Genomic DNA, 19,905 nt, shown 5'->3' with positions numbered 1-19,905 from the left:
ACTGACTTTTCGTAACAGAAAGGTACAATAGTTTCGGACTTGACACCAAGCCGAATGAGATGTGAAGCAAGTTGATTCGACAACCGGTCAACTTTTCTATACGTCATGCTTCCAGAAGTGGAATAGATAGCTTCCTTCTGGGGATTCTTAGCAGCCTGAATAGAGATCAGTTCGTGCACACACGATTCGATTGGCTCGATGCTGTAGCTGTTGCGCTCAATAGCTTGTTCTACATCCCAAGGGCCAGCGGCAGATAGCTCTGCTAATGTCTTATCACCAGCATTCTGGAGTTGTTCAAGGATGTAAGAGAATTGTTCGGCAAGCGCATTCACTTGAGATTCGCTGATAACATCCGGTTGATAGATCAGGCCTAACTCAACATCATCTTCAAGCAATTGGCACTGCATGACAAGAGGATAACTGAAATAGTCACCGAGGAGTTCTCCTTCAGCAATGCCTTCAGCGACAGTCGGAAGGAAAATGGCTGGCTCGGCTCCATCACCGGTCTGGACGAATTGTTGAGCGGGCTGAACGATGAGGAGATTTGTAAAATTACATGCTTCCTTGGCGTCGTTGCTAATCCTAGAGATGTTTGCCAACCCGTATTGCTCATGAGGTATCATGTCAAATGCTTGATTCTGGATGGTGTCGAGGAGAGCTGAAATCGTTTGCTGTTTACCAAGCTGGACTCGTACAGGAACCGTGGCAATTACAAGTCCAGGCATCTCATCCACGCCCTGCACTGGGGCTTGTCGTCCAGAGACGGTTGTGCCAAAGCAAACATCATCAACATGATCGTATCGCGCCAGCAACAATGCCCATGTGGCGCGTAATACAGTAGCCCGGGTGATGGACGATTTCGACGGCCGTGGAAAGTGTACTTGTTTATTCAGCAAGCCTGCAATCTTCTGTGAAGAAGACGAAGGCTTCGGTTGAGTAAGTCCCACAGGGAACATTGTGCGTTTGACACCACGCAGTTGTGTAGACCAATAGTCACGGGAATTCTCTTGGTCAAGGTCCATAATATACCTGACAAAATTGGCATACGGTTGAATCGAGGGTGGTTGAACTTGAGAATACATAGCATGCAATGTTCTCAGCACGATTGACAAAGTCCATCCATCGAAGACAGTGTGATGGATATTTACGGCGAAGTAGTGTTCGCTGCCCTGAGCAATCACGGCGTATCGACAGAGCGGCGAGCCATAAGTCATATTGCGATTTTCTTGTGATAGTAGGAACGAACGAAGATCGGTATAGGTAGATGACCAGTCAATTGGTTCTTGGATAATTGCTTGGACTGCAGCGTTTCCGTAGAGCACGATTCGGGTACGAAGGTTGGTGCAATAATTCACTGTTTGTTCCCAAGCTAGTTTGAAGCGCTCAATGTCAACATGAGATCCGAGACGGTAGACATGTTTTGCGATGTAAGACCCTGGTTGGTTGATAGTCAAAGCCATTAGACCTGTTTGAAGATCCGTACAAGGGTATATGTCCTCCACTTCCGCAGAATCGGAAAGCTTGCTTTGGGTTTTGACTGCCCTCAGAGCAGTCTGCTTATCAGATCTTGAGATGAGACCAAATTGAGCAACATCGTCTGCTGAAGACGTCAGAGAGAACTCTGTATTGATGGCATTTGCCATGGATGAAAGTCGCGGATTATTGAAAATCATCGCTACCGTGAGGTTAATATTCTGTCTCTGAGCTAATGAGACTAATTCGATTGCCGTGATCGAATCACCACCGAGGTGAAGGAAGCTATCGTGCTTTCCAATGACTGCAGAATCTTCAATTTTAAGGACCTGAGCCCAGAGAGCCTGCAGTTGCAGCTCCGTTGGAGTTGTCGGTGATTCATGGTCACCCGCATCAGGAGTGAAGCGCAGGCGATCCTGGACAGAGACGCTACGGCCAAGTTCCACCAAAGCGCGTCGATTAACCTTTCCAGATGTCGTCTGTTCTGGCTTTCCCTCAAATATTAAGTATGACGAGGGAATCATGTATGAGGGTAGAGATTCTGCCAATGATGAATCTAGATGGCTAATAAATCTCTGCGTTTTTTCCGGTAGAGACTGCATAAGAGAGAGACCTTGCGATTGAGCAGTGTCTTCTTCGGTATACCAAAGGAAGGCCAAAAGAATATCGTGGGCATTCTCATCATCCGCTTTGAGAATGTCGACCATAGCAGCCATGTTATCAGGGAGGAAGTGATGGATTTGGGACTCAATCTCACCAAGTTCCACTCGTTGTCCGTGAAGCTTGATTTGAGTGTCCTTGCGTCCCATGTAGTCAAATGTGCCGTCAGCATTCCGGCGAACCAAATCGCCTGTGCGATAGACTCTCTTCTTCTCCCCAGGAAACCAATCCACATCATCTATCCAGTTAGCAGCAACTTCAGCATTAACGTTCAAATAGCCGCGGGCGAGCATAGGACCCTCAATAAGAAGTTCACCTATGCATCCCACAGGTACAAGCTGTCTGATGTTGCTCGGTTCAACGACCCAAAATGCACTGGAGATCGGCCTACCAAGGTTGGTCGACCGACCAGATTTGCCAACTGTGGGATTCCACGCGCAGATGGATGCCTCAGCCGGTCCATAGAGGCCATGTAACGCGACATGATTTACCCAGCGGTCTGCGCACTTCTTGCTGATAGCCTCACCACCGAGACACACTACCTTTAAGTCAGGGACATCAGTGGGAGACAAGAGGTCGGCAACAGTGGGGGTCAGGAATACCCAATTGGCCTTTAGAGACCGTATGGCACCTGCTAGATTGTTCATCCGGTCGTGATCAGAGGGGATACAGAGACAAGCGCCGCGCATTAAAGATACCAGGCAGTCTAGAATACCGACATCAAAAGTGTAAGCTGAAAATTGGAAGACTCGCGTACCCGGCCCGATATTAAGCTCATTTCCATACGCGTCGCTTGAGGAGCAAAGGTTATTATGCTGGATAACCATGCCCTTTGGTTTACCGGTAGAACCCGAGGTAAAAAGTATGACGCTCGCATGTTGGGGTTGAACATTGGATATTACTTGATAAGTTGGGTCAGGTAGCGCAGAAAGCATTTCCTGGTCGACCGACATGATTTCGACACCCAATCCCTCAAGAACCTTCCCACTAGACGGACTGGCTACTGCTAGAATAGCATGAGTATCATCAATGATGCCTTTCAACCGAGCGGCTGGAGCTGCTGGATCAAGAGGAACAAAGGCGCCGCCAGCCACTTCGATAGCCACCATGGCGATCACAGCCCACGCTGACTTGGGGAAACACAAAAGGACTAGAGTTTCGGGGCCGACTCCGCGTTCTTGCAATCTGACTGCCAAACGAGAAGCGAATGTACCGACTTGAGAGTATGTAAGCTCTGCATCCCACGACGCGATAGCTATGTCATTTGGTCGAGATTGGATGGTTTCTTGAATGAGCCAATGCGCGCAAGTCTCGCTGGAAGGGTTCAATCGGTTTGATTCAACTGCGTGATTGAGATCCCAGGGGCTGAGAAGAGACACTGAGCTGAGAGGTGTATTGACTGCCTCCTTTGCGACTAATTGCTGAGTGACGTGATCCAAATGAGACGCCAAAGCAACCACTTGAGGCTCTGATAATACCGTAGGGTCGTAAAAGAGATTCAAGTGGAATTTATCGGCATAGAGATTGGCAATGATTACAAACGGGTAATTGAAGTAGCCGTCCATGGCGTTCATTGTGAGGTCGCTTGCGGACTCGTCTTGAATAAATATGCCATCATCCGCATTATCGGCTGCCCCGTGTGCAGGAGGCTGAACGACTAACAGACTTGAAAAGTCGCAAACTTCTTTGGCTTCTGGACTGACCTTAGAGATATTCTGTAAGCCATACTGCTCATAAGGAATCATGGATGAGCTTAAATTCTGGATATCTTGGAGGAATCTTGATATCGGTGCCTGGCTATTGAGACGGGCTCTGATAGGAACGGTGGCAATCATTGGTCCGGCAATCATTTCCGCTCCTTGTATCTTTGCTTGACGGCCAGAAACAGTCGCACCGAAAACTGCCTCGTCACTATCGCAGTACCGGGCAAGGACAATGGCCCAAGCAGCTCGCAGAATCGAGGCTTGTGTGATGGAGCTCTTCATAGATCTTGAGAACGCAATCGTTGAGCTATATCTCTTGGTTTCTGTGCTACCCAGAGCACTTCGGCGAGGTGGAAACGTGGGGCGTTTTGCCCCGGCTAATTCTTCCCTCCAGTATGATGCGACCTTGTCATTGTCAAGCTCCCGTATCGATTTGATGAACGTGGAGAACGGCCGTACTTCAGGTGCATAATCATCTTGATAGGCACAATACAGAGCTGAGAACATGACTCTCATTGTCCATCCATCGTAAATAGAATGATGAGCGGACCAGACGAAGTAGTTTTCACCCTTGTCCGACACGATGGCGTACCAGCACAAGGGAGTTCCGTACCCCATCTTCAAATTCCGTGACGATCCAGTCATTGACTCGAGAGTCTCATTGTCGGCAGGCACCCAATTACTATCATTGTCGAGTACTATTTGCGTCATAACTCCATCTAACACAATGATTCGTGTTCGAAGGTTATCGCACATTTCCACGACCGAGTCCCACGCAGCCATAAACATGGGAATGGCCACCGAGTCCGATAAATGGTGGGCATAGGTAGCAACATATGACCCTGGCTGCTTTGCGGTAAGAGCAATAAGACCTTCCTGGAGAGAAGAGCAGGGATATGCATCAATGATAGTTTGGTCATTGGAAAGGCCGCACTGTTTGCGAACCTTACCTTCAAGGACAAGGCTATGCTGTGATTCAGGCAAGAGGCTAAATGGCTCTGGAGTAGAATCTGTTTCGTCCATAGCATCTTCAATTAGGACAGCTTTTGAGGCAACAGCGAGTAATCTGGGGTCATCAAAGACATCCTTCACGGTAAGTGAAATGCCATCTTGCTGCGCTGTTGACACGAGATATATAGCCATAATGGAATCGCCACCGAGCTGGAAGAAGGTATCGTCTCTGCCAATAGAGTCCATTGGCAAATTCATGATTTCGGCCCAGATTAGCTGTAAACGTTGCTCCATTTCAGTCTCTGGCTGACGCTTTTCGCTGTTGGCTAACGAGTATGTCGCCAGCTGATCTTGACTAAGCGAAGACAGCAGCCTCTGGAGCAATTTTCTGTCTAATTTTGTAGAGGTGATAAATGGCATATACTGGCAAGGAATAAACAATGTTGGAATCATGTAGCGGGGCAAGGCAAGGGCTAGTTCTCCCGCGAGAGCAACCAGCTGGTTCCGTAGGCTTTCGTCGGGAGATGAGAAAGGCGTCTCTTCTTTGTCGATTTGGATGCCTGCTGTCCTTGTCTCATTGTTGAAACAAATGTAGGCAACAAGATTAGAGCCACTCTCGCCTCTAAACACGTCGACGGCTACCTGTTGCACACCCGTCAAAGCTTGTTGGATGTGGTATTCAACTTCACTCAGTTCAACACGCAGACCACGAATCTTGATTTGTGTGTCTTTACGCGTCGAAAACTCAAGTGTGCCGTCTGCATTATAACGACAAAGATCACCCGACTTATAGAATCTGTTCCAGTTCGTCTTATCCGGGCGAGGAGCCCATTCAGCGGATGGCATACTGGAGGCATTGGTGCGCTCCGGGTCTGCAAGATACTCTTGCAAGAGAGTCGGACCTTGGATGACGACTTCACCAATCGTACCGAAAGGTGCAAGACGATCTGGATTTTCAGCATCGACAATCCAGCAGAAGCCGCCGACAGGGCGTCCAATTGTAAGAGACGACTCATCAATAGATTTCCACTCGTGTAAAGTACTGAATACACAAGTCTCGGCTGGCCCCCAGCCATTGACTAGACGAAGTTTGCCAAACCAGGCCGTAAACACATCACGGGGAACTGCTTCACCGGCAAGCACCAAAAGTTCTAGACCTGGAACATCTGTTGGCTTGAGGGTCCGTACAAACGAAGGCGTCAGATAGGCCCAGTTGACATTCATATCTTGAATGAACTTTGGAAGCTCGTTTATTCTGGAGTGTGCTGATGGAACGCATAGGCAAGCTCCTGTAATAAGGGGGGCAATAATTTCGCCAATTGATAGATCGAAAACAAACGCCGCGAACTGAAGCATGCGAACTTCTGGTGTCAACCCAAGCCTCCTTGCAATTGATACCTGGCTTGTACACACAGATCTGTGCTGCATTACTAGACCCTTCGGAGTGCCAGTGCTGCCTGACGTAAAAAGCACATAGGCAATATTGTTTGGAGAGACTTTGCTTGCGGGACCTTGTTGACTGTTGATAAGTTGTAAAAGTTGGCTATCTAATCCAGGAGCAACTTGAACAACGGATTCAACGAGGCTGAAACAAAGATCAATGTATTCTGGCGAGCAGAGCGCAATCTTTGCTTTGGTTTGATTGACAACCTCTCGGAGGCGCTGTACAGGATGAGATGGATCAATTGGTACCCAAGCAGCACCAGCCTTGTTGATAGCTAAGATTGATATAAAATACCAGATGGATTTCTCAAAGCATACATGTATCAACTCATCTGTCTGAATATCGTATGTCTGAACGAGATGGTTTGCAAGACGATTAGCTGCTTGGTTAAGCTGGGCATAGGTAAAGTCACCATCCCAGGAACGGATAGCCATGGCATTGGGACGATAAGTAGCTTGATCTTCAACGAGATCATGGAAACAAGAATTGATCATCTCGGGAACATCAGAGTTGAGCTGGTGTGACTGTTGCATATCCCACTGAGAAACAAGGGAAACGTTGCCTAGTATCTGGTTGGGGTGTGACTCAGCTAGCTGAGTAACGACATGCTTAAGCTGCTCAGACAAAGCCATGATCTGTTGCTCGGCAATACACAGTGGATTATAGATTAGAGCGATTCTCGCAAAATTATCGCTCAAATGGCCTTGAACGACAAGAGGGTATGAGAAATAATTCTGCATTCCATCCGTATCCTCCACTGTATTTTCAATGGCATTTAGAAAGGCATCTTCATCGCCACTGTCTTTGGTGGAGAACATTTGGAGAGGTTGGATAACAAACAGGCTTGTGAAATCACACGCCTCTTCGGCGTCATTGTTAAGCTTACGGATATTCTGTAAACCAAACTGCTCATAAGGTATCATCTCTGTTGCCTGAGTTTGAATGTCTTCCAGAAATTTCACCGTCGATTTTTGGTGTTCAAGATGAATTCGGACGGGTATAGTGGCAATTACAGGGCCAGGCATCTGTGTTAAGCCATGGAGGGATGCTTGTCGCCCGGAGACGGTTGCTCCAAAACAAACATCGGTACTATCACAATAGCGCGCAAGGACTATTGCCCAAGCGGCCCGCACAAGAGTGGCCGTGGTGATGTTCGAATTGCTTCTTGGAAGTTCAAGGTCCGTTGTGATTGTGCGTGAAGCATCTGGTTTGCTGGTGGACTCAATCGGGACGGAGGGGAATGTTGCTTTTCGAGCATTTTGGAGCTGCTTTGCCCAATAGTTGCTAGCGGCTTCGTAGTCAAGTTCCATAGAGTATTTAATGAAATGAGAATACGGAACGAGGCTGGCGATTTCGAGGCCTCTATAAGCTTGATGGAAGGCCTGGAAGAGAACAGACAGTGCCCATCCATCATAGACGGCGTGATGAATATTCATGGAAAAGTAAAAGCATCCGTCATCTTCAATAATAGCATAGCGGCATAGACGCGAACCATAACCCATTTCCATAACTCGGGTTTCTTGCAGATAGGATCGGAGCGTCATTTGATCCGTAGGATCCCAAGTGATGTCACCCTTGGCAATAATCTGGACGGAAGTTGCACCAAGCCTGATAATTCTTGTACGAAGATTGGTGAAGCGGTTGACAATCTGCTCCCATGCTGTTTTTAGCCTGGTGACATCAACGTAAGACGGAATGCGATAGTTGTATTTCCCAATGTAAGAGCCCGGTTGCTTGACTGATAGTGCCATCAGGCCTTCTTGCATCTTCGAGCAGGGATAGGCATCTTCTATATCTATACCAGGGGGTAGTTTGAAATTCGGATCAGTGGGGCTACTGGAGATCAGGTCGCATTGGGATTCATCCAGTAGGGCAAAAGGTGCGATATGAGGAACTCTCATTTCCGCATCATCGGCGACAAAAGAAGCTCTGGAGGCAACGGATAATAGTCGAGGATCTTGGAAAATATCGCTCACAGTGACCGCAATTCCTTTATCACGGGCAGCGGCCACTAGCCTGATAGCAGCAATAGAATCACCGCCGATGCTGAGGAAGCTGTCATCACGACCAATTGTTTCCACAGGAATAGCCAAGACATCTGCCCAGACAGCTTGTAACTTGCACTCCATTGGAGTTTTCGGCATGGTTTTCTTACTATTCACTAATGAATACCCTGCCAATTGGTCTTGGGTGAGGGCTGATGTGAGCATTTGTAAAGTCTTCCTGTCCATTTTTCCAGATGTGGTAGTTGGCATATATTGGCACTGGATGAAAAGGGTGGGAATCATATACTCCGGAAGCGAAATCTTGATCTCTCCAACCATGGCTGCAATGCGATGCTGGACTTCTTCCGACAACGGTATGAAGACGTCATTGACGTCGGTTCCTGAGACGACTGTAGTGGCATCGCTGAAGCAAAGATAAGTAGCCAGGATCGAGGCAGTCCCAGATTTAAAGACATCAACAGCGACCTGGAGAGTGCCATGGAGAGCTTCTTTAATGCGATATTCGACCTCGCCTAACTCCACACGCAGACCACGAATCTTAACTTGCGTATCCTTGCGTGAATAGAATTTAATAGTACCATCGGGATTATAAGAACAAAGGTCTCCCGACTTGTAAAAGCGATTCCAATGTTCCGTATCAGGACATAAAGCCCAATCAGGACGGCTGCACAATAGTGAAGCCTGGGTCTTTTCGGAATCATTTAAATATTCGCGCAATAGAGTAGGCCCTTGCACAATTAGCTCACCAACCGTTCCTGTTGGTGCAAGTCTCTGTGGATCTTCTGGATCGACAATCCAACAGAATCCACCGACTGGTTTTCCGATGGTCATATTTGAATCGTCTGCTGATTTGATTTCATGCACTGCGCTTATAACGCAGGTCTCGGAAGGCCCCCAACAGTTAAAAAATCTCACTTTACCAACCCATTCTTCAAACAGGGCACGGGGGAGAGGTTCGCCTCCAACCGCCACCAATTCAACGCTCGGCAATTCATCAGGTTTTAGTGTTTGCAAAAACGATGGAGTAAGGAATAGCCAGTTTATGCCACTTTCCTGGATGAAATGTTTTAACCGGTTCATGCGGGTCTCCTCAGATGGTATGCATACGCAAGCACCAAATAACATGGCTGCTATAATTTCGCCAATGGAAAAGTCAAACACATAACTGGCAAATTGCAATATTTTTACCACCGGTGTGAACCCCAAGCGGTTTCCAAGAGCTGTCTGACTTGTACAAAGTGCACCGTGCTCTACAATTAAGGCCTTTGGTATACCTGTACTGCCGGAAGTGAATAAGACGTAAGCAGCGTGACGCGAAGTAACCGTAGCATCAGGAGCATGACAACTGTCATATTTCTCATTGAGGTCAGTGTCCAAGGACGATGAGAGTGTAACGACAGAGGGGGTTAAGATAGAACACCTCTCAACATTATCTGGAGACGCAAGTATAACTCGTGCTTTTGTTTGGCTGATAATCTGCTTATGTCGCTGAAGAGGGTGTGATGGATCAATTGGGCCCCAAGCAGCACCGGTTTTATTAATTGCCAAAATGGCTATGACATACCAAGCTGATTTGCTAAAGCAAACATGAACTATGTCATGAGGTTTCACACCTATTTCCACGACGAGATGGTGAGCCAGCCGATTGGCTGCCCTGTTCAGCTCATGGTAGGTGAATGTTTTATCCCAGCCTTGTATAGCCATAGCGTCTGGGCGTGTCTCTGCTTGGAGTTCAATAAGGTTATGCAAGCAAGTGTCTAGGATTTCTGGTAGAGCCTCGCTATTGACTTTGTGGGAGAACTCAACGTCCCAATCAGAAGTTAAAGATAAACCATTGAGTTGCGATGCCGGGTTCAACATGAGTTGCTTCATAATATGTTCCAACTGATGGGATATAGCTAATATTTGTGACTCTGGGAGAACGCTGGAATCATAAATGAAGAAAAGATTGACGCTTTCATCTCGCACATGGCCTTGAATGACAAGAGGGTAGTTGAAGTAATTCTGCATCGTATTTTCTTCTTGCAAGTCAACTTGGACGGGTAGAAGCATTGCATCGCCTTCGTTTGTTAAAAGCTGCGCCGGTTGAATGACCAATAAGCTCGAGAAATTGCAGGCCTCTTGAGCTGCAGAGTTAATTTTAGCAATCTCTTGTAGTCCAAACTGCTCATAAGGGACCATTTTCGAGGCCTGACTTTGTATAGTGCCTAAATAGTCCAATACAGTTTGCTGTTTATCTAGTTGGACACGGATAGGCACAGTAGCAAGTGCAGGCCCTGGCATTTCCGACAGCCCTTGAACAGATGCTTGACGACCAGACACGGTAACTCCGAAGCAAATATCATCGGTCTCGCAATATCTTGCAAGGAGCATAGCCCATGCGGCTCGGATTATTGTCGCTTTGGTTACCGACAAGCTAGCCATCTCAGGCAGCTCCAAGTCTCTTTCTAGAGTTTTACAAGAGTTTGAGTCTTTTCCTGAGTTGGAGGAAGGCGGATACGATGCACGGCTTGCGCCGTGAAGCTGTGTTCTCCAATACTTTCTTGCTTCTTCGTGATTAAGGTTTGCAACATATTCTACAAACCTGTTGTACGGCTGCAGGGGTACCGGAGTACAATCCTGATAAACCGAATGAAGAACTTCCATCATGAGGCGTATCGTCCAGCCGTCATAGATAGAATGGTGCAAAGCCCATGTGAAATAGCTCTCCCCATTATCTTCGATAATTGCATAGCGGTGTAATCGGGATCCGTAAGCCATTTTGAAGGAATCCATGGACTTCACGTATGAGTGAAGCTCCGTGCCCTCTACATTCTCCCACGCAATGTCATCCTCGAGAACAACTTGGACTGACGTGTTTCCGACAATAACAATTCTGGTGCGCAAATTGTCGCAAATATTAATCGTCTTTTCGAAGGCAATCCGGAACTTCTGAACGTCAATACTGCGATTCAGGCGGTAGACAAACTTTGCGACATAGCTCCCGGGCTGTTTCTCTGCAAGAGCCAGAAGGCCCTCTTGCAACTTAGTGCAGGGATAGGCGTCTTGAATGACGCTATCATCAGCAAAATTATACCTTTGCCGTAATTCTTGACTTAATAGCGATTGTCGCACTCCCTCATCGAGGAGAGCAAACTGTGTGATTTCCAATACCGAATCACACTCTGTGAGATTGGTCGCTTTAGCAGCAATGGCTGATAGCCTTGGGTCATCAAAGACATCGGATACTGTGAGCCCAATGTTGTCGTCCCGAGCGGCATTGACAAAGTGGATAGCTCTAATAGAATCGCCACCGATTTCCAAGAAATTTTCATCGCGACTAATCGATTGAGCTGGGATGTTTAATAGTTCAGCCCAAATGACCTGCAACCGCTTTTCCATCTCCGTCTCCGGACTATATTTCACTGACTTAGACAGCGAATATTTAGCAAGATCTTCTGGACTAAGAGAGGATACCATCGCCTTTAGCTTCTTCCTGTCCAACTTCCCAGACGTTGTAACGGGGAGATACTTGCACGGTACAAAGATTGCCGGGACCATATATGGGGGCAACAAGGCCTTTAAATGTCCAAGCAAAGTGCTAAGCTTCGTTTGTATGTGAGAATCGAGAGAGAGAAATATGTCGGGGCTTGAACCGCCATTGGCAGTGTCTGGCTGTTGGGCTTTAATGTTGAAGCCAATGAAAGCGATCAAGCTGGCTCCAGCAGTAGTTTTAAAAACGTCGACAGCAGCTTCGCAAACAGCATCTAGTTGATCGCGAATATGATGTTCTATATCTCCGAGTTCAATCCGGAAACCGCGAACCTTGACTTGTGTATCCCTACGGCCACTAAATACGATATTGCCATCGCTGTTGTAGAAGCCTAGATCGCCGGTTCGATAGAATCGATTCCAATTTTGATGATCAGGCTGGGGCGCCCAAGTTGGTGGGTGTATCAACGCAGCCTCTGTTCTTTGAGTGTCACCCAGATATTCACGGAGGAGAGCTGGCCCCTGGATAATGATCTCGCCCACTGTGCCAAATGGAGCAAGGCGATGTGGCATATCCGGATCGACAATCCAGCAAAAGCCGCCGACTGGACGACCAATGACAAGAGAAGACTCTTCAATAGAAGTCCATTCATGTAGAGCACTGACAATAGATGCTTCTGTAGGACCCCAACCGTTGATAAGGCGAACCTTACCAAACCACGTGTGAAACAGATCCTGTGGTATAGCTTCGCCGCCGACTAAGAGGAGCTGAACACCCGGAACATCTTCAGGTTGGATGGTACGAGCAAAAGATGGGGTCAAGTAAACCCAGTTCACTCGCTGTTCGTTAATAAAGCCCGTAATATTTTCCATCCGCTCACGATCCGACGGTACGCAAACACACGCACCATAGAACAGTGACCCTAGAGTTTCAAGTATGGACATGTCGAAAACGAAGGAAGAGAACTGCAGTATTCTCACATTTGAGTTCAGGCCAATTCTATTGGCAAAAGCGATTTGGCTAGTGCATATAGACATGTGTGTTATCACAACGCCTTTGGGCGTTCCAGTACTTCCCGAAGTAAAGAGGAGATAAGCAGCGCTGTGAGGCGACAAAGCCACGCGAGGCACATAGGAGTGTGAGACAGATAGACTCAATTGTTCATCGAGCTTAGCCGTGATCTCTATCACGCTTTCGACTAGCTTAGCACATAGAGTAGTGTTCTTAGGCGATACTAAAGCTACCCGAGCTTTGGTTTGATGCGCAACCTGGAGTAAACGTTCTTCAGGCTGGGACGGGTCTAAAGGCACCCAAGCAGCACCAACTTTGTTGATCGCAATAATCGACACAAAGTACCAAACAGACTTCTCAAAGCAGACATGGACGAGGTCATCAGGCCTGATTCCAAGAGTGTGGATGAGATGGTATGCAAGTCTGTTGGAAGCTGTGGTCAATTGGCTGTATGTAAGCTCTCCATCCCATGCCGATATTGCCGGTGCATCTGGAGAGATGTGAGCCCGTTTGTCAATCAATTCGTGTGTAAAGGAGCTGACTATTTCAGCTGTATGGCTATTCGAAGCGATAGCCAGCTCAAGGTCATGAGATGATGCTATCGAAATGGCCTGAAGCGGAACGGCATCAGTGGATGTGAGCTGCTGTATGACATGGCCAAGTTGGTTAGATAATGTTTGTATCTGGCGTTTGGTCAAAATATTGCTATCGTAGGCCATAACGACTCTCAATTCGTCTTCGTAAACATGGCCTTGTACAATAAGAGGATAGCTGAAAAAGTTCGCCAGACTATCAGAAAGACCTTCTTCAGCAGCATCGGCAGCGACAAGCAATGTCTTGCTCTCTTCACTATTGGAAAGATGGCTCATTGGTTGTACCACCAACAAGCTTGAGAACTGACATGCTTCATGAGCATCTTGGCTTAGCTTCGAGATGTTTTGTAGCCCAAATTGCTCATATGGGATCATTTCTACTGCCGCCTCCTGGACACTCTGTAAAAACTCGGATACCAGTTGTTGACCACCTATTTGGGCTCGTACTGGAACAGTCGCAATTGCTGGTCCCGCCATGTTAATAATTCCAGGAACGGGCGCTTGACGACCAGAGATAGAGACTCCAAAGCATACGTCTTCTGTCTCACAATACCTAGCAAGGACAATAGCCCACGCAGATCGAATAACAGTTGCTATAGTGACATTAATATGTTTTGTATCGACGAAGCCAATCGAAGTTTCCATAACACATGTGGCCGCAGGTTTATCATGCGAGTTATGCAGAGGAGGATATGACGCAGGATGAGCATTACGCAAGAGCTCTCTCCAGTATGTAGAGGCTGCCTCATTATCTACTTGAAGAAGATAATGAATAAATTGCGAATAAGGAGCCACAAAAGGAAGTTCATCGCCCATGTAGGCCTTGTGTAGGATATTGAGAATAACTTGAGTAGATAAGCCGTCAAAAACCGTGTGATGCATGGCCCAGAAGAAGAAGACGTTCTGCTGTTCGTCTTCAACAAAGGCAAACTGACACAATGGAGTGCCATATGTCATGTTAATAGTTTTAGCGTATTGTAAAACAGACTGTAAATCTTGATACTGCAGCTCCAAGCTAGAAATTTGGTCCACAACAACTTGGTATGTGGCTTTACTTGACGTGTGGATAATTCTGGTGCGCAAACTAGTGCAAACATCTACAGTTTGTTTCCACGCTGACTTGAACCGAGCCACATCAACATGAGCAGGGAGGTGGTAGAGATACTTAGCAACGTAGCTACCAGGTTGTTTGACAGATAATGCCATTAAGCCCTCCTGAAGCTTAGTGCATGGGTAGGCATCTTGAATGACAGATCTGAGAGGCAACGAACATTGTGCTTGAGCTTCGGCCAAAATCATATCAGACTCATTAACCGGAAGCATACCAAACGGCTGAATCTCTTCATATGAAGTCGAGTCATCCTCTGTGATAGCCGCAGCCATTTGCTCGAGTCGAGGACTTCGGAAAATGATAGCAACTGTCAGGCTAAGTCCTTCCAGTTGAGCCTTAGACACCAGCTGGATAGCGGATATTGAGTCGCCGCCAATTCGTAAGAAGCTATCATTCTTACAAATATTCTCTGAGCTGATGGGGAGAATTTGGGCCCACAGCTCTCGCAACTTGAATTCCATGGGTGTAGTAGGTAGGACGCGGAAGCTGGTATCAGGAGCAAAGCGCAGACGCTCTTGGGCGGTAATATGCTGGGCGTGGCTAGTGAGAGACTTTCGATTGATCTTGCCCGTCACAGTTTGTTCTGGCTTGCCACCAAATAGAAGGTAAGATGAAGGAATCATGTATGGGGGTAGAATCGTGCTCAAAGATGTATCTAGGTGCAAGATGGCAGCCCGCGCTTCATCAGAGACAACATCCATGAGGCGAGCTGGTGAATTAGATGCTTCCTCAGTGTACCAAAGGAAGGCCAATAAGGAATCAGGACCATCCTTGTCTTTCACAACGCCTACAATGGCAGCCATGTTATCGGGTAGGAACTCGTTAATCCAGGCCTCAATTTCTCCTAGCTCAACACGTTGACCGTGGAGCTTGACCTGCGTATCTTTACGGCCGATGTAATCAAAAGTTCCATCTGCGTTCCGTCGTACCAGATCACCCGTACGATAAATTCTTCTTGGTTGATTGTTGCCAGGGAGCCAATCAACTCCCTCCATCCAGTTGGCGGCAACGTCGGCTGACACATTTAGATAACCCCGAGCAAGCATTGGGCCTTCAATGAGAAGCTCGCCAATACAACCAAGTGGCACGAGAGACTTGGGGTCATTAACATCAACAACCCAGAAAGCGCTAGAAATCGGATGTCCAAGATTTGTTGAGCGCCCGGATTTCCCTACCATAGAATTCCATGCACAAATTGATGCCTCTGCTGGGCCATAAAGTCCGTGGAGATCCACATGGTTAACCCATCTCTCAGCACATTTCTTGCTTATAGCTTCGCCACCAAGACAGACGGTTTTCAAGGTAGGTACATCGACTGGATGAAGTAGATCGGCAACAGTTGGCGTAAGGAAAACCCAGTTAGCTTGAGATGCAGTAATAGCAGCCGCAAGGTTATTGAGGCGATCGTGATCTGAAGGAATGCAAATACAGGCACCTCTCATAAGTGACACAAGGCAATCTAAAACACCAACGTCAAATGTATATGCCGAGAACTGGAACACTCGCGTGCCAAGTCCGATTTTCAGGTCAGATCCATAGGCATTACTAGATGAACAGAGACTGTTATGTTGAATGATCATGCCCTTGGGCTTTCCTGTGCTGCCGGATGTAAACAGGACAACGCTGGCGTTGGCAGGCTGCACCTCGCATTGTAGAGCAACCGAGCTAGGTAGCTTGGATATAGCTTTATCTTCTACAGTGATGACTTCTACACCCAGGGATTGTAATGCTGCTTGACTAGAGGGGTCGGAAATGGCCAATGCAGCTCCTGTATCCTGTAGAATGCCCTGCAATCTTGCTGGCGGAGCGTCAGGGTCAAGAGGAATGAAAGCACCACCTGCCATTTGAACAGCGACCATAGAGACCACTGCCCACTTGGATTTATGGAAGCATATAGGAACTAGTGACTCAGGCCCAATACCAAGATCCTGTAGTCTGGCCGCTAAGCAAGTGGCATGAGCCCCAAGTTGAGCATACGTGAGGTCACCATCCCAGGATGTAATAGCGGTTTCTTCAGGCTGTTCTTTGATCTTGTCATGAATCAGCCAATGTGTGCATGATTCTGTAGCAGGGCGTAGACGAGATGCACCAATGGCTTGTTGCAGGTCCCAAGAGTCGATCAGAGAGATGTCCTTCTGCATGCCGCTGTTTCTCAAAAGCTGGTGCATAACGTGTTCGATGTGATGCGACAATGCTTCCATTTGAAGCTTGGTGAGAACTGCTGAATTATAAAATAGTCGCTGCTGAATAACACGCTCTCCAATGCTGCTAATGATGACAAGAGGGTAGTTGAAATAGCCTTGCATAGCCTTTTCTGTCTCTTCTTGCTCAATATCGCTTTGTAAAAGAAGGGCTTTTCCATCATCTCCTCCAGAAGGATCATGTACTGGCGGCTGAATGACGAGGAGACTCGAAAAATCACAAGCCTCTTTTGCATCTGGACTTAGTTTGGCGATATTCTGAAGACCAAACTGTTCAAAAGGAATTAAAGAAGATGCTTGCAATTGAACATCGCTTAAGAACTGGGATACTGAGGCCTGTTTGTTAAGTCGAACACGAACTGGAACAGTTGCAATCATAGGCCCAGCGATGGACTCAACCCCTTGGACTGGGGCCTGTCTGCCTGAGACGGTAGTGCCAAATGTTACATCATTGCTATCGCAATACCGGGCTAGGACTAGTGCCCAGGCTGCACGTACAACTGTGGCTTTCGTAACAGAAAGATCAAGTGAGTCTGGAAGAATAATGCTTGAGTGGTGGACATCAGTCATGGCAGAAGAGGTAGCGCGTTGGTTAGACGGAAATTCTGCCCGCTTGGCTCCAGCTAGCTCCTCCATCCAAAAGTCCGCGGCCATTTTGATATCCAATTTCGAGTAATAATTGAGGAAAGAAGAATATGGTCTAACAGGAAGTATGGTATCGCGGTAGTATGCCGAATACAATGTGCTGAATATGATTCGCATCGTCCAGCCGTCATAGATGGAGTGGTGAGCTGACCACACAAAATAAGCTGCGTCGCTTTCGTGTACGATAATACACGAAGATAGAGGCGTTCCGTAGGTCATCTTGAGATTTTTCGACGACTCAAGAATAGAAGACAATGCTTGATTCTCTGTAGGCTTCCACTGGCTACCACCTCGGACAACTACTTGGATGGACACTCCGTTCAGATGAATGATCCTAGTCCGTAAGTTGGAACAAATCTCAGCCATCTGGTCCCAAGCGGCCATAAAATGAGAAACGTTGACATGATCAGGAAGTCGGAAAACATAATTTGCGATGTAAGATCCGGGTTGCTTAGCAGTCAAAGCCATCAAACCCTCCTGAAGCGAAGTGCATGGATAGGCGTCTTCGATAACATGCTCGGCGGACAGATGGCATTGGTTGCGAATGTTATCACTGAGAATCTCGTTCTTGAGATCATCAGATAGCATGCTGAATGGCGTCACTTCTGTCTCAGCCTGATATGTAGTATTCGTAGCCTTCGAAGATAGTGTCATTAGTCTCGGGTCGTCAAACACATCCTTCACTTGGAAAGAAATTCCCATTTCCCGAGCCTTAGAAGCCAATTGAATGGCCAGAATTGAGTCTCCACCAATTTGCAGGAAACTATCATCTCGACCTATAGAGTTCACAGGAATGCTCAAAACCTCCGCCCAAAGCCTCTGTAGTTTAATTTCCATCTCAGTTTCGGGCTCACGCTTCTGGGTGTTGAGAAGATTGTATGGAGCGCGCTGTTGGTTGTCCAGAGAAGCCATCAAAAGGCGTAAAGTCTTTCTGTCTAGCTTAGTAGATGTGATGGATGGCATAAAGTTGCAGGGGATGAACAGGGTAGGGATCATGTATTGGGGTAGTGTAATCCTCAGCTCGCCTAGCATAATAGCGATTCTCTGCCGCATATTGTCCGTAATAGAAGCAAATAGAGTAGCTGCAGTAAATTCTTCATCAGCAGACGGATTCTTCATCTCATCGTTGAAGCAGATGTATGCTACGAGATTAGCCCGGCCCTCCTTTTGGTAGACATCAACGACGACTTGGCATACGCCTTCTAGTGTCTCATGTATATAATGTTCGACTTCGCCTAGTTCAACTCTCAATCCGCGGATCTTGATTTGCGTGTCTTTGCGGCTACTGAAAACTATGGTGCCATCAGGATTGTAGTAGCCAAGGTCACCAGATTTGTAAAACCTATTCCAGTGCTCTGAGTCTGGCCGAGGCGCCCATATTGGAAGAGCGTATACAGTTGAATCTTTGGTGCGTTCGACATCAGCAAGGTATTCGCGTAGGATTGTAGGACCTTGTATAACAATTTCGCCTAGTGTACCAGTCGGTGTAAGTTTCTGAGGATCATCTGGGTTCACAATCCAACAAAATCCTCCGACAGGCCGACCAACAACAAGTGGCGATTCATCTATAGAGGACCATTCATGGAGAGTGCTGAAGCAACAAGTTTCAGCAGGGCCCCAGCCATTGACGAGACGGACCTTTCCAAACCAGGTGGATAGCACCTCCCGGGGGACAGCTTCACCGGCTAACAGCAGAAGCTCCAGGCCGGGCATATCCTCGGGAACAAAAGTTCTTACGAAAGCAGGTGTAAGATACGCCCAGTTAACCCTCGTTTCATTGACGTATTGTTTTAGGCCATTCATTCTTGTCTCTTCCGATGGTATGCATAAACAGGCACCTGAGATTAGAGGCCCTATAATCTCACCAATAGAGAGATCGAATACGAAGGCAGCGAACTGAAGCATCCGAACGTCAGATGTCAGATTCAGCCGCTTCGCAATAGCTGTCTGACTCGTACAAACGGCACCATGTTCCATGACCAGGCCCTTTGGTTTCCCGGTACTTCCAGAAGTGAACAGCACGTATGCCGCATGCCGGTGAGTTACAGCAACGGTTGGACCCTTGTGGCCATCGTCGGTCAGGATTAGTCTCTTATCGAGTTTAACATCAACTTGTAGAACGTTTTCGATAAGGCTCGAGCAGAGCTTTGCATTGCGGGATGATGTCAATACTAGTGTAGAACGCGTCTGGCTTATTACCTGTCGTAGCCTCTGTTCTGGATAAGAAGGATCTAAGGGAACCCATGCAGCGCCGGCTTTGTTGATTGCAATGATAGCAACGAAATGCCAAACCGACTTTTCGAAACAGACGTGAATAAGGTTATCTGGTTGGACATTGTAGTTCTTAATAAGATAGTGAGCAAGTCGATTTGCAGACTCGTTTAGCTGTCTATACGTCAAATTTCCATCCCAGGCAGAGATTGCTAGCGCGTCAGGCTCACGATGAGCTTGGGCTTCGATAAGTGTGTGGACACAAGTGTCCATGATTTCAGGTACCTCTGGATTAAATTTAACAGACTGCTGAACATCCCACTCAGATGTAATGGAGAGGTCCTTCAATAGTAGGTTAGGGCGTAAGAGCTGAGAAATAACATGCTTTAACTGATTTGAGAGTGTAACAAGCTGCTGTTCAGAA

General features: G+C 47.2%; 1 protein-coding gene across 1 annotated transcript in view; it reads right to left on the bottom strand.

Moving 5' to 3' along the window:
• V8C40DRAFT_286635 (uncharacterized protein) overlaps positions 1-19,905 on the bottom strand; it is a gene marked incomplete at both ends in the record, with an annotated part of 50,101 nt that overhangs the window by 2,941 nt on the left and 27,255 nt on the right. Inside the window, 119 exons of the mRNA XM_083222551.1 lie at positions 3-146; positions 180-342; positions 376-385; positions 422-880; positions 1,193-3,310; positions 3,347-3,443; positions 3,477-3,763; positions 3,800-3,831; positions 3,862-3,926; positions 3,957-4,037; positions 4,068-4,164; positions 4,195-4,294; positions 4,325-4,518; positions 4,561-4,678; positions 4,709-4,832; positions 4,878-4,954; positions 4,994-5,113; positions 5,144-5,175; positions 5,212-5,407; positions 5,441-5,475; positions 5,533-5,659; positions 5,690-5,798; positions 5,838-6,042; positions 6,127-6,134; positions 6,186-6,224; positions 6,261-6,349; positions 6,380-6,494; positions 6,549-6,557; positions 6,588-6,623; positions 6,699-6,746; positions 6,780-6,800; positions 6,834-6,872; positions 6,942-6,988; positions 7,031-7,163; positions 7,194-7,279; positions 7,310-7,395; positions 7,453-7,515; positions 7,567-7,593; positions 7,630-7,690; positions 7,724-7,750; positions 7,805-7,880; positions 7,911-7,990; positions 8,033-8,188; positions 8,231-8,286; positions 8,350-8,354; positions 8,394-8,454; positions 8,497-8,725; positions 8,762-8,779; positions 8,816-8,839; positions 8,882-8,924; positions 8,973-9,119; positions 9,153-9,219; positions 9,256-9,290; positions 9,345-9,402; positions 9,439-9,461; positions 9,492-9,500; positions 9,537-9,582; positions 9,619-9,670; positions 9,767-9,805; positions 9,851-10,024; positions 10,070-10,121; positions 10,161-10,241; positions 10,272-10,355; positions 10,416-10,431; positions 10,822-11,051; positions 11,082-11,144; positions 11,175-11,261; positions 11,292-11,331; positions 11,374-11,399; positions 11,457-11,464; positions 11,531-11,556; positions 11,608-11,645; positions 11,694-11,705; positions 11,739-11,891; positions 11,958-11,983; positions 12,035-12,087; positions 12,178-12,250; positions 12,320-12,338; positions 12,375-12,454; positions 12,485-12,544; positions 12,590-12,708; positions 12,745-12,780; positions 12,823-12,911; positions 12,945-12,958; positions 12,989-13,178; positions 13,263-13,298; positions 13,344-13,403; positions 13,443-13,471; positions 13,511-13,569; positions 13,606-13,646; positions 13,695-13,777; positions 13,820-13,906; positions 13,964-14,033; positions 14,070-14,243; positions 14,298-14,315; positions 14,346-14,397; positions 14,428-14,554; positions 14,585-14,596; positions 14,639-14,699; positions 14,733-14,811; positions 14,863-14,873; positions 14,904-14,954; positions 15,000-15,148; positions 15,191-15,242; positions 15,279-15,337; positions 15,368-15,413; positions 15,447-15,686; positions 15,717-15,925; positions 15,971-16,007; positions 16,044-16,108; positions 16,139-16,222; positions 16,259-16,359; positions 16,402-16,559; positions 16,596-16,645; positions 16,679-16,895; positions 16,935-17,325; positions 17,365-17,543; positions 17,574-17,636; positions 17,667-19,895. Coding sequence (XP_083074101.1) covers positions 3-146; positions 180-342; positions 376-385; positions 422-880; positions 1,193-3,310; positions 3,347-3,443; positions 3,477-3,763; positions 3,800-3,831; positions 3,862-3,926; positions 3,957-4,037; positions 4,068-4,164; positions 4,195-4,294; positions 4,325-4,518; positions 4,561-4,678; positions 4,709-4,832; positions 4,878-4,954; positions 4,994-5,113; positions 5,144-5,175; positions 5,212-5,407; positions 5,441-5,475; positions 5,533-5,659; positions 5,690-5,798; positions 5,838-6,042; positions 6,127-6,134; positions 6,186-6,224; positions 6,261-6,349; positions 6,380-6,494; positions 6,549-6,557; positions 6,588-6,623; positions 6,699-6,746; positions 6,780-6,800; positions 6,834-6,872; positions 6,942-6,988; positions 7,031-7,163; positions 7,194-7,279; positions 7,310-7,395; positions 7,453-7,515; positions 7,567-7,593; positions 7,630-7,690; positions 7,724-7,750; positions 7,805-7,880; positions 7,911-7,990; positions 8,033-8,188; positions 8,231-8,286; positions 8,350-8,354; positions 8,394-8,454; positions 8,497-8,725; positions 8,762-8,779; positions 8,816-8,839; positions 8,882-8,924; positions 8,973-9,119; positions 9,153-9,219; positions 9,256-9,290; positions 9,345-9,402; positions 9,439-9,461; positions 9,492-9,500; positions 9,537-9,582; positions 9,619-9,670; positions 9,767-9,805; positions 9,851-10,024; positions 10,070-10,121; positions 10,161-10,241; positions 10,272-10,355; positions 10,416-10,431; positions 10,822-11,051; positions 11,082-11,144; positions 11,175-11,261; positions 11,292-11,331; positions 11,374-11,399; positions 11,457-11,464; positions 11,531-11,556; positions 11,608-11,645; positions 11,694-11,705; positions 11,739-11,891; positions 11,958-11,983; positions 12,035-12,087; positions 12,178-12,250; positions 12,320-12,338; positions 12,375-12,454; positions 12,485-12,544; positions 12,590-12,708; positions 12,745-12,780; positions 12,823-12,911; positions 12,945-12,958; positions 12,989-13,178; positions 13,263-13,298; positions 13,344-13,403; positions 13,443-13,471; positions 13,511-13,569; positions 13,606-13,646; positions 13,695-13,777; positions 13,820-13,906; positions 13,964-14,033; positions 14,070-14,243; positions 14,298-14,315; positions 14,346-14,397; positions 14,428-14,554; positions 14,585-14,596; positions 14,639-14,699; positions 14,733-14,811; positions 14,863-14,873; positions 14,904-14,954; positions 15,000-15,148; positions 15,191-15,242; positions 15,279-15,337; positions 15,368-15,413; positions 15,447-15,686; positions 15,717-15,925; positions 15,971-16,007; positions 16,044-16,108; positions 16,139-16,222; positions 16,259-16,359; positions 16,402-16,559; positions 16,596-16,645; positions 16,679-16,895; positions 16,935-17,325; positions 17,365-17,543; positions 17,574-17,636; positions 17,667-19,895 — 14,376 coding nt within the window. The remainder of the gene's footprint in view (positions 1-2; positions 147-179; positions 343-375; positions 386-421; positions 881-1,192; positions 3,311-3,346; positions 3,444-3,476; positions 3,764-3,799; positions 3,832-3,861; positions 3,927-3,956; positions 4,038-4,067; positions 4,165-4,194; positions 4,295-4,324; positions 4,519-4,560; positions 4,679-4,708; positions 4,833-4,877; positions 4,955-4,993; positions 5,114-5,143; positions 5,176-5,211; positions 5,408-5,440; positions 5,476-5,532; positions 5,660-5,689; positions 5,799-5,837; positions 6,043-6,126; positions 6,135-6,185; positions 6,225-6,260; positions 6,350-6,379; positions 6,495-6,548; positions 6,558-6,587; positions 6,624-6,698; positions 6,747-6,779; positions 6,801-6,833; positions 6,873-6,941; positions 6,989-7,030; positions 7,164-7,193; positions 7,280-7,309; positions 7,396-7,452; positions 7,516-7,566; positions 7,594-7,629; positions 7,691-7,723; positions 7,751-7,804; positions 7,881-7,910; positions 7,991-8,032; positions 8,189-8,230; positions 8,287-8,349; positions 8,355-8,393; positions 8,455-8,496; positions 8,726-8,761; positions 8,780-8,815; positions 8,840-8,881; positions 8,925-8,972; positions 9,120-9,152; positions 9,220-9,255; positions 9,291-9,344; positions 9,403-9,438; positions 9,462-9,491; positions 9,501-9,536; positions 9,583-9,618; positions 9,671-9,766; positions 9,806-9,850; positions 10,025-10,069; positions 10,122-10,160; positions 10,242-10,271; positions 10,356-10,415; positions 10,432-10,821; positions 11,052-11,081; positions 11,145-11,174; positions 11,262-11,291; positions 11,332-11,373; positions 11,400-11,456; positions 11,465-11,530; positions 11,557-11,607; positions 11,646-11,693; positions 11,706-11,738; positions 11,892-11,957; positions 11,984-12,034; positions 12,088-12,177; positions 12,251-12,319; positions 12,339-12,374; positions 12,455-12,484; positions 12,545-12,589; positions 12,709-12,744; positions 12,781-12,822; positions 12,912-12,944; positions 12,959-12,988; positions 13,179-13,262; positions 13,299-13,343; positions 13,404-13,442; positions 13,472-13,510; positions 13,570-13,605; positions 13,647-13,694; positions 13,778-13,819; positions 13,907-13,963; positions 14,034-14,069; positions 14,244-14,297; positions 14,316-14,345; positions 14,398-14,427; positions 14,555-14,584; positions 14,597-14,638; positions 14,700-14,732; positions 14,812-14,862; positions 14,874-14,903; positions 14,955-14,999; positions 15,149-15,190; positions 15,243-15,278; positions 15,338-15,367; positions 15,414-15,446; positions 15,687-15,716; positions 15,926-15,970; positions 16,008-16,043; positions 16,109-16,138; positions 16,223-16,258; positions 16,360-16,401; positions 16,560-16,595; positions 16,646-16,678; positions 16,896-16,934; positions 17,326-17,364; positions 17,544-17,573; positions 17,637-17,666; positions 19,896-19,905) is intronic.

This window comes from Trichoderma camerunense (genome assembly GCF_050948025.1).
Source record: "Trichoderma camerunense strain CBS 138272 chromosome Unknown V8C40scaffold_7, whole genome shotgun sequence".
Lineage (NCBI taxonomy): Eukaryota > Fungi > Ascomycota > Sordariomycetes > Hypocreales > Hypocreaceae > Trichoderma > Trichoderma camerunense.
The sequence above is the reverse complement of the archived record's forward strand: the minus strand, read 5'-3'. Positions and strand labels throughout refer to the sequence as shown.